The sequence below is a fragment of the Orbicella franksi genome, chromosome 11, assembly GCF_964199315.1.
Source record: "Orbicella franksi chromosome 11, jaOrbFran1.1, whole genome shotgun sequence".
Classification (NCBI taxonomy): Eukaryota; Metazoa; Cnidaria; class Anthozoa; order Scleractinia; family Merulinidae; genus Orbicella; species Orbicella franksi.
In genome coordinates this window covers 15,240,895-15,252,495 of record NC_138155.1, presented here as the reverse complement: position 1 = coordinate 15,252,495, position 11,601 = coordinate 15,240,895, and the positions used below count along the sequence as shown (strand labels likewise).

At 37.9% G+C, this 11,601-nt stretch overlaps 1 protein-coding gene across 4 annotated transcripts in view; it reads left to right on the top strand.

The window, feature by feature from the left end:
- The first annotated feature begins 323 nt into the window (after positions 1-323).
- The window catches only part of LOC145460654 (sugar phosphate exchanger 3-like), a 40,899-nt gene continuing 29,621 nt past the window's right edge, over positions 324-11,601 (top strand). The window contains exons 1-2 of one of the 4 annotated variants that reach the window (XM_081445537.1): positions 324-490; positions 5,701-5,800. In XM_081445537.1, the coding sequence (XP_081301663.1) occupies positions 345-490; positions 5,701-5,800 (246 nt within the window). In that variant the 5' untranslated portion in view covers positions 324-344. Of the gene's footprint in view, positions 557-5,700; positions 5,801-11,601 lie in introns of all 4 variants that reach the window. The other 3 variants (XR_014039877.1, XM_081445536.1, XM_081445534.1) reach the window with 3 other exon arrangements.

The window sequence follows — 11,601 nt, the reverse complement described above, 5'->3', positions numbered from 1 at the left end:
CATATAAATTGCTCACTCCATTTCTACAAACAACATAATACAATACACTACACTTCACAAAGCTTCTTACCAACAATATTAGGCTTCAAAGGCAGCTGTAAATGTGTTTCGGAACATGCAGAAAGATCCGGCAAAACACCCTCACGATAAAAGTCACAATCGATAGGTTTCGAGCTTTCAACTGGCAAACACCGTCCCGTCCCCCAGTAAAATAATCTCAGAGGACACGATCACAACGCATTTTCATTGGAAGAAACAACAACACATACAATTGGTCAAAAGGTGTTAGACATGTCTGCCACGCAGGACGAAAGTTCAACGCTACAGTGTCTTACTTTTTGCGCATGTCTTGTGAGTCTTGGTTCCCAGGTCCCAAAGGTCCGTATTTTACAGCCTTGTGTAGCATCCAGACTGTGTGGCATCAAAACATGGCGGAGCCTCGTCAGTGGACGGTCCACCACTTTATTGTGTTTTTACTAACATTTTTGAGGTATGAGAACTATCTATGTACTCTAGATAGATATGTGTAGATAGTGCTCCTCACACGGCTAAACAGGTAGGTATTTAGTTAACATGATATGATCCTACAAATGCGATCCTGAAACGCTGTAGCCGAAAAATGCTGAAAACCACAATTGCTGTACAATTCCGAACACTTTACTGTAACTAACCCCAGATGTCCCGTTATACTGGCAATAAATTGAGACCAGCGTTTTGCCTTGACCGCTTTTTAACGATATCTGAGAATTATATTTGTACATCTTAGCCATGGATGTAAACGTAAGTTAACTTATCCCTGCAACACGGCACCTTCAGTTTCGCATTTCCGTTGCGCGTGATTGTACTTAAGGTTGCATTACGATATAGGCAGTCACATGATTTTTAAGTGCAATTTTAAAGGCTAGCAAATTTGTATTGATTAGAAGTTGCATGTAGAAAATCATGTGATGACTTGTTTATGATACGCTAGTAACTAACAGCTTTGCGTTAGACATTGAATACTTACATGTATGCAGTAGGCAGTGCCCTTGGTCTTCTAATTAACAAATAGATTATGAGCTTGAGATTTCTCTGAGGTGATACATGTAGTTGATGAGGCGAAAGGGATCAACTCATAGAAATCTCGAGCACATAATCTAATTATTCAAGTAGAATTCTTACTTAAATTTTCTTTGTCTAACCATTTCCAATGGTTTTTGTACATCATAATTGAAGGGGTGAGTGCAAAACCATGCTAAGCGATGATTTGGGTGAAAAAGAAAATTTTTGCGAAAGGGCTTGAATTTTTGCATGTGGTCTTCAATGTAATAGAAAAACGCGGCCCTGTATTTTTGTCGCTGGTTTTTGCTTCATTTTCGAGTTATAATGTATGCAAAAATACTTGGCTCTTCCTAGCCATGTCTTTAGGAGTTAATTTGTTGAATAGCAAACAGGCAGACTGTTTATAGTGTATGAGGTCAAAATCAAATCTCACAGCATATATAGAGCGGAAATCTGGGAGCAGATTGTTTACAAAAATGTTCACTGGCTATATAAAGTTAAAACTTTCAGAGCGTTCGGCTGCCAGACTACAGCCTTCGATGGATAAAAAATGGAAAAGATAACAACTACAAATATACACAAAAATAGGTGGAACTATAAAAAGAATATATTAAAATGGAAAAATATAAGTGTTAATAAACTAATTGTTCTTTTTTAAAAGAATAGAGTACTGATTGGGGAGCGGTCTAGAATTGTTATCTGCATGATCTATCGAAGCGGTGTGCCATGATTCTAACGTCTTGCGAATACGTGAAGAACCCTTGTCAATCACTTGGGAATTTTTAAAGTCAATAGAGTGATTTGAAGACCAAGCGTGTTTAGCGATGTTGGAACCTCTTGTGTAAGACACCACATTCCTCATGTGTTCTTTTTTTCTCGTTTCAAAGCATCTGCCAGTCTCGCCTACATAACTCCATGGGCAGTCGGCACAAGATATTTTGTAAACCACATTTGGTTGAAGTTCAATTAGAGGTCGAGATTTAGGAGAAGGAAACGCCTGTTGTAATGTCTTGACTGGCTTGCTGACAACTCGAATATCATGTTCCTGAAGAAGCCTATTTAGAGGCTGAGAAATTCCATTAATGGAGGGGAGGACTGCATAACTAGAGGAAACGGGGGGTGTGGCCCATTTGAAAAACATGCAAACAAGTTCCTCAGGTGCTGGGATGGAATTTGTGCGCTGAGTAGAAGATTTCCTCTTTAGAATGTTGGAGATGACATTTTGGGGGTAATTGTTAGAACGCAGAGCATCGGTGACATGATTAAGTTCAGCCTCTTTTCCTTGTTTCGTGCTCGGCAGTTTAGTTGCACGATGTAATAAAGTCTCAGTTGTACTGATCTTATGTTGTTTGTCATGGTGGGAGAAGAAATCCAAATACCTATTGGTATGGGTTGGTTTTGGATATACATCAATAATGAGAGCATTATCCTTTGTAGTTGGTATTTTTTCCATTTGTTATCCATCGAAGGCTGTAGTCTGGCAGCCGAAAGCTCTGAAAGTTTTAACTTTATATAGCCAGTGAACGTTTTTTATAAATTTTTAATATGTTTTGTCCTGGCTATGGTTCTTCTATTTTTAAACAGATTGTTTACATCAGTTATTGTGACGTGAACACAACACGTGAATCGATTGAGCGTCAAACGAAATACATCGAACAAAAAAGAGATGTGCCGCATTAGAGCTCTGTCAACTAATATCTTAAGCATTATTTTAAAGTACCTTGCATGCCTGCCTGGTGGTTGAGAGGCATCATAAAGTCTCAATAAACCTGTAAGTCATCAGCAGGTTTTAAAGAATCAAATTGTGTTCTGAAACTTCGAAGGCAGCTGATATACCGTAATCGTGTTATCGGCGTTCGAAGTCAGATCGAGCCAGGCAGTAAAGTCCAAGAGCAGTTCTTGCCCAAGAAAAATACCCTCTGGTGAGTCGTGGCCCAATTGTCAAGCATTGCTAGCGTCAAAGTTTGGAAAGCGAGAACTGGTTTTAGACTTATAAAATTTGTCTTGTATCGACCGCCATGTTTTCCTGCGCACGAGGTCTAAGGACCCTTCCCGGCATGCATTGCGATCACGTTCTGCAGACGTTTCTCAAACTGGTAACTAGACTGTTTAAACATAATAATGGCCAACAAGTAGCGATCGATTGTAACATAGATCTGTGATCCAGGTTGTGTTGATTTTATTTCAAATCGGCATGATTTGTAGTGTTTTAATCTTCTGGGATCAGCAGACATGTAGATGTATAGCGACCCGTATGTTGCGCAGAAGGGTTAATCTGTTAATCTGTCAGCCCTATTTATAGAGCGTTTTCATGTGAAATCAACATCATTGAGCTTATATGTTGTGTGAAATTACCATTTTGCTGTTTTCTAAGTGAAACTAACATCCTTGCTGTCAAGTGTTAACATGAAATCAACATTTTAACCTATTTAGACCTGAAATCAACATCATTGAGCTTATGCGCTGTGTGAAATTGACATTTTGCTGGTTTCTAAGTGAAACCAACATCCTTGCCATCACGCGTTAACATGAAATCAACATTTTAACCTATTTAGACCTGAAATCAACATCATTGAGCTTATGCGCTGCGTGAAATCGACATTTTGTTGGTGAAAACCAATTTGTAGGTGTAGGTGAAACCAACACACTTTGTAGGTGAAACCAACACCCTTGCCATCACGCGTTATCGTGAAATCAACATTTTAACCTATTTAGACCTGAAATCAACATCATTGAGCTTATACGCTGCGTGAAATCAACATTTTGCTGGTTTCTAGGTGAAACCAACATCCTTGCCGTCACGCGTTAACGTGAAATCAACATTTAAACCTTTTTTGACCTAAAATCAACATTTTTGAGCTTATACATTGCGTGAAATTGACATTTTGCTGCTTTCTAAGTGAAATCAAAGTCCTTGCGGTTGTAGCAGGCCAATCCTATGTTATGATAAACTGAGGCGAGATTTCGACTTACAACAAAGGCTTGGCTTGGCTATTATAACAAAGGATCGGCTCTGTTTATCATAACAAAGGCGTGGCTTTGTTTATTTGAAGGCCTTGGTGGGAAAAGGGCGTTAGGTATTTTAATCAAAAGTGAACTTTGTCGAAAATGTTCCAAATTTTGCATGCAGTTTTGTTTAGGTATGTTTAGCAATGTCCTGTAGTTTTTCCGCTAAGCTTTGCTTTGTTTTCAAGATATTGCGTATGCAAAAAAACCACTCGGTTTTCCTAGCGGCGTCTTCATAAACAAAGCAAAAACCAGCGGGGAAACATACAGGACCACGTTTTTCTGTCACAGTGAAGACCACATGCAAAAATTCAAGCCCTTTTGTGAAAAATTTTTTTTCCACCCAAATTGTCACTTAGCATGGTTTTGCACTCACCCCTTCAATTAACTTCTACGCTTCAAAAAAAAAAATCATGTGGACTGAATTGTCGTTTGTAATTTCCTGTTGTGTGTGAACGCTCATCAGTTTTTGAACATTTTCTAGTTTTTTGTTTAAGTCACAAAAGTGTGAATACCCTTAAGTTTAGTCTTCTCAGGAATTGAATTATCCATTTGTATTTAAATGTTCTTCCCTAACTTTGTAAAAACAAGAAAACATCGCTATTTTACAGACGACCTCCAGCCAGTGCATTCTAATGGCTGATAGTATACTAGTAGAATTCTACTAAATATGTTTAGAAATTTCTGGAAAGTTTCACAAACTTAAGAATAATTTTGAAAAATGTTTAGAAATACTTGGTTAACCTTCAGTAATCTTTGGATTATCTTTGAAAATCTTTGAAATCATTGGAAGTCTTTAGAAATCTTCAGAATAAATTATTGTTCAGAAGTCTTTGCAATTGTATCTATGGAAGTCTTCAGGTAATCTTTAGAAATCTCCAAAAGGTGTCAGGTTATTTTGGTCATCGTTGATTTATTGAACTTCCAAACTTGATCTAGTTATGTACAAGAAAAAATGTTTCTTTTTCTTGTGCTTATGCTTGTGCTTTTTTCACTCTGTCATGCTTATCTCACAAGTGTAAACCAGGGTTAAGAGTTTGTCAGGGAAAACACAAAACAATGACCAAAGTTTGGCCTCATTAAGTATTATGACGACAACCTTGAAAAAAAGAAATAATGGCACAACCCACAGAGTGACCTTTTAAGCCCATTGAAGTAAACTTCTGTCACCTGAGAGGTCTGCTAAGATGATTGACAGCAGCAAAACACGAAACTGTTGATTGAGACTCTTGCATGTTATTGAAGGGTTTAGTAAATGGTGGTCGCAGTAAATGCTGTTATTTACAAGGCTTGCAATAGCTTACAGTTACTGGCCACGAAGTAACTGAATTACATGCAAGTATCATAATAAGGATCTGAGAAAGATGCAAAATTCTGACATTAACATTGTTTGGATTAGAGAGCCTTGTGATCTGAACACAAACCTAGTATTTAGAAAAACTCCACTTTTGGGATATGCTGTCAGTACCAGTTTAAGTAGAACTTGGATGTAGTTATTGTTAAGTGCTATTGAGTAATTAGGAGAAATGTTACCATGTAAGTAAGGGTGATTATTTATAATTATTACTAACTTGGCATAGCTTAATTTTATGAAATGTAACACTAACTAAATCATCTAACTGTTCACATTTTGTCTTTGTTCTTTTTTTATAGCTATTCCTGTTTCCATGCAACAAGGAAAGCATTTAGTAACGTGAAGGATACCATGCAAAAAGAATGGACAAACAACTCTGATACATTTGACCCACCAGAGGTGAGAAATACAGTTATTTTGAACAGTGTTTTAATTAATAATAATAATAATAATAATAATAATGATGATGATGATGATCATTTAATCATTTATATAGCGCTTTTTCCATTAATGTCCAAAAGCGCTTTATATTAAATAAAATTATATAACCTAAGGCAAAATTTTCAAGTTCATCACTGGTATAATATTCTAATTCTTATTCTAATTACTGAAGTACAGTGGAACCTCGATTTAATGAAGTCACTAGGGACTGGCCAAATTTGTTCGTTAAATCGAGGGTTCGTTATATCGAAAACCTCAATATAATGAATTTGAGGGGAAATGACCAACATGTTTGTTATATCGAGGTCATAGTTAATGATTGATTTGTAACACAGGTGACTTCTGTCACGCAATTCAATGCAATTTTCGTTACCTAGAAGTGCTGCGTTTTGAGATGCAATTCATTAAGCATGGTGGCTTTCAGTATCAATTATTTTCACTTTTGAGCAGATGCACAGCTTTTGTTTACAAAAGAACGACACTTTCAGAGTAACAATTTAAAAATGTTGCAACATAGAGGTTATACAGAAAATTGTCTATGTAAACAAGGAAACAGGCTTTAGTGTTGTTATGTTGCACTACCCAACATTTGTGGATTTCAAAGAAGATGGATCACAAGTTAATTGATGTCAGAGTACTATAGTGCCAATGTCTGTGACATATAATAGGCTGTTGACTGAAAGGTTGCTGTCTCTTTACCATAAGGATTACAAGGATTTGTCGACTGTTGATCTGTTCAGTGTTTATCTTCCGTTGTGTGTTGACATTGTAATCTGTTATATCGAGGTAGATTTTACGTTTGGGCTTGCGGATTATGTTTGTTATACATGTATTGAAGAATTTGTTATATCGAGGTTTGTTACACTGAGGTTTTATTCCATATATTTACTGTAACTTTGGCTGGGATGTAGAATATTGTTCGTTATATCAAGGACTTTGTTAAATAGAGGTTCGTTAAATCGAGGTTCCACTGTACTATTAATAACTACAAATGATAGGCATATGCCTGTAGAAAAAGATATGTTTTCAACTGTTTTTTTTTTTTTTTTTTAAACAATCTTAAGTCTCACGTAATTGTATATCCTTTGGCAAAGAGGTCCAAAGAGATGATGCTTGTACTGGAAACAATCTACAAGTTCCATACAAACAGAAATTATAATGTCGTATTTTCAATTTCTTATCGGTTGAGTATCTAAGATTACACTGAGGTATATAAATGTCTAAAAGGCCAGTAATACATGTATACGGTGACCAGTGCTAATCCATGATTAGATTATCGTATTTACCCGTGTATAATGCGCACTTTTTTTCCGTGAAATTAACCTTCAAATTTCCAGTGCGTATTATACACGGATCGCATTGCATCTCATTAGCATAAGATAAAAGGAAAACAAACACAAAAGCTTTGCAGTAATTGGTTTTTAATTGACATGGTAAAATAAACTACCAATTCAAAGTTTTCAATTTCGATCCATGAATAAATTAAACTGAGTATTTAAAGTGCCACTGAAACGAAATTTTTGTATGTGAGATTTCTGCTTAGTAATAAAGTTTCAACCTTACTTGGAAACACTGCAAACTTTTTTTTCGCATACGGTAAGCGAAAACTGCTTTTTCAGCCTTTCGAAGTTGGCTGGTTCAGCCCAAAATTGGCGGCCATTTTGGCACGGCCAAAACAGCCTAGTGACGTCACTGGTTGTATTGATCTCATGCCGTGCTGAAAATTTAGAGTGATTATGGGAGAAGAGATTACTGTTCGAAGCCCCCAAAAAAACATCTTAAGGACATCTCAGAGCTGTAAAGCAGATAATAACAGTAGCCTTAGACATGAAGAGGTGTAGAGTCGATCCTGGGGCTTTTTAGTCTATTTAATTGGATATTTGCAGGATATTATATATAAGCAAGCAACGAGTGGGAGTTCTTAGATCGCAAAATGATCGGGACTCTTGGTGAAATGGCCAGCACTCAATCAAACAATATCTACACTCATAAAGTAAAAAAAGACATGAAAACAAGAGAAAGCGGCTTTTGAAAATACTATCCGGACTGCTGCTGCACGAATTGGAGCAACAACGCTTCGAGTTTTCGAGTTGCTTCGCTTCGAGGAAACCGGACACTGTGAGTTTCACAGCGGACGAGATTGTGCCACAGTAACCTTTAGTCCAGTTGAAGAAGCTAGTCATAAAAGGGGATAAGTGACGATTTTGGTTGCTTTTCTTTTTTCTTGCTCCAAATTGGCTGAAGTTTTGCATGTGGTCTTCAATGTAATAGAAAAATGTGGTTCTGTATTTTTGTCGCTGGTTTTTGCTTTGTTTTCGAGTTAAAACGTAGGCAAAAAACTTGGCTTTTCCTAGCCATGTCTTTAGGAGTTTGTTTGTTGAACAGCAAACAGGCAGACTGTTTATAGTGTATGAAGTCAAAACCAAATCCCACAGCATATAGAGCGGAAATCTGGGAACGGATTGTTTACACCGGTTATTGTGATGTGAACACAACACGTGAATCGATCGAGCGTCAAACGAAATGCCATCAAACAAAAAAGAGATGTGCCGCATTAGAGCTCTGTCAACTAATATCTTAAGCATTTTTTTAAAGTACCTTGTGTGCCTACCTGGTGGTTGAGAGGCATCATAAAGCCTCGATAAACCCGTAAGTCATCAGCACGTTTTAAAGAATCAAAATGTGTTCTGAAACTTCGAAGGCAGCTGATATACCGTAATCGTGTTATCGGCATTCGAAGTCAGATCGAGCCAGGTAGCAAAGTCCAAGAGCAGTTCTTGCCCAAGAAAAATACCCTCTGGTGAGTTGTGGCCCATTTGCCAAGCGTTGCTAGCGTCAAAGTTTGGAAAGCGAGAACTGGTTTTAGACTTATAAAATTTGTCTTGTATCGACCGCCATGTCTTCCCGCGCACGAGGTGTAAAGACCCTTCCCGGCATGCATTGCGATTACGTTCTGCGGACGTTTCTCGAACTGGTAACTAGATTTAAACATAATAATGGCCAACAAGTGGCGATCGATTGTAACAGATCTGTGATCCAGTTTGCGTTGATTTTATTTCAAATCGGCATGATTTGTAGTGTTTTGAGCTTCTGGGATCAGGGGACATGCAGATGTATGGAGACCCGTACGTTGCGCAGAAGGGTTAATCTGTTAATCTGTCAGCCCTATTTATAGAGCGTTTTCACGTGGAGTCATCAAATTCTTAAATCCAAAACTAAACAGCCGCCAAAGTTGTTATCCTCATCAGGCATAAGAGGTACCAGCGCATTTTGAACTTGGAAGTTATGGCGGTGCGTGGCATCAAGCTACGATCGCGTTTGTCGAAAACTATGTTTTATCTCGTGATTTTTTAGCCATTGAAGACGTTGTCGTATTTGAAAAAGTGTTTATTGAAATGTTTATTTGTTTCATTTTATTTTTATTTACACCTTTTTTTGACCTGAAATCAGCATTTTTGAGCTTATACGTTGCGTGAAATTACCATTTTCAGGAGCCCATCATGGGCTCCTACCATTTTGCTGTTTTCTAAGTGAAACCAACATCCTTGCCGTCACGCGTTAAGGTCAAATTAACATTTTAACCTATTTAGACCTGAAATCAACATCATCGAGCTTATGCGCTGCGTAAAATTGACATTTTGCTAGTTTCTAAGTGAAACCAACATCCTTGCCGTCACGCGTCAACGTGAAATCAACATTTAAACCTTTTTTGGCCTAAAAGCAACATTTTTGAGCTTATACGTTGCGTGGAATTGACATTTTGCTGGTTTCTAAGAGAAATCAACCTCCTTGCCGTCACGCGTTAACGCGAAATCAACAGTTTAACCTATTTAGACCTGAAATCAACATCATCGAGCTTATGCGCTGCGTAAAATTGACATTTTGCTAGTTTCTAAGTGAAACCAACATCCTTGCCGTCACGCGTCAACGTGAAATCAACATTTAAACCTTTTTTGGCCTAAAAGCAACATTTTTGAGCTTATACGTTGCGTGGAATTGACATTTTGCTGGTTTCTAAGAGAAATCAACCTCCTTGCCGTCACGCGTTAACGTGAAATCAACATTTTAACCTATTTAGGCCTGAAATCAACATCATCGAGCTTATGCACTGCGTAAAATTGACATTTTGCTGGTTTCTAAGTGAAACCAACATCCTTACCGTCACGCGTCAACGTGAAATCAACATTTAAACCTTTTTTGGCCTAAAAGCAACATTTTTGAGCTTATACGTTGCGTGGAATTGACATTTTGCTGGTTTCTAAGAGAAATCAACCTCCTTGCCGTCACGCGTTAACGCGAAATCAACATTTTAACCTATTTAGACCTGAAATCAACATCATCGAGCTTATGTGCTGCGTAAAATTGACGTTTTGCTAGTTTCTAAGTGAAACCAACATCCTTGCCGTCACGCGTCAACGTGAAATCAACATTTAAACCTTTTTTGGCCTAAAAGCAACATTTTGGAGCTTATACGTTGCGTGGAATTGACATTTTGCTGGTTTCTAAGAGAAATCAACCTCCTTGCCGTCACGCGTTAACGTGAAATCAACATTTTAACCTATTTAGGCCTGAAATCAACATCATCGAGCTTATGCACTGCGTAAAATTGACATTTTGCTAGTTTCTAAGTGAAACCAACATCCTTGCCGTCACGCGTCAACGTGAAATCAACATTTAAACCTTTTTTGGCCTAAAAGCAACATTTTTGAGCTTATACGTTGCGTGGAATTGACATTTTGCTGGTTTCTAAGAGAAATCAACCTCCTTGCCGTCACGCGTTAACGTGAAATCAACATTTTAACCTATTTAGGCCTGAAATCAACATCATCGAGCTTATGCACTGCGTAAAATTGACATTTTGCTAGTTTCTAAGTGAAACCAACATCCTTGCCGTCACGCGTCAACGTGAAATCAACATTTAAACCTTTTTTGGCCTAAAAGCAACATTTTTGAGCTTATACGTTGCGTGGAATTGACATTTTGCTGGTTTCTAAGAGAAATCAACCTCCTTGCCGTCACGCGTTAACGCGAAATCAACATTTTAACCTATTTAGACCTGAAATCAACATCATTGAGCTTATGCGCTGCGTGAAATTGACATTTTGCTGGTTTCTAAGTGAAACCAACATCCTTGCCGTCACGCGTTAACGCGAAATCAACATTTTAACCTATTTAGACCTGAAATCAACATCATTGAGCTTATGCGTTGCGTGAAATTGACATTTTGCTGGTTTCTAAGGGAAACCAACATCCTTGCCGTCACGCGTTAACGTGAAATCAACATTTAAACCTTTTTTGACCTAAAATCAACATTTTTGAGCTTATACGTTGCGTGAAATTGACATTTTGCTGCTTTCTAAGTGAGATCAAAGTCCCTGCGGTCGCAGCGGGCCGATCCTTTGTTATGATAAACCGAGGCGAGACTTCGACTTATAACAAAGGCTTGGCTTGGTTATTATAACAAAGGATCGGCTCTGTTTATCATAACAAAGGCCCAGCTTCGTTTATTTGCAGCCTCGGCGGGAAAAGGGCGTTAGGTATTTTAATCAAAAGTGAACTTTGTCGAAAACGCTCCAAATTTCGCATAGAGTTTTGTTTAGGTATGTTTAGCAACGTCCCATAGTTTTTGCGCTAAACCTTGCTTCGTTTTCAGGATATTGCGTATGCAAAAAACCACTCGGTTTTCCTAGCGGCGTCTTTATAAAGCGAAGCAAAAACCAGCGGCAAAAATACAGGAACACGTTTTTCTATTACATTGA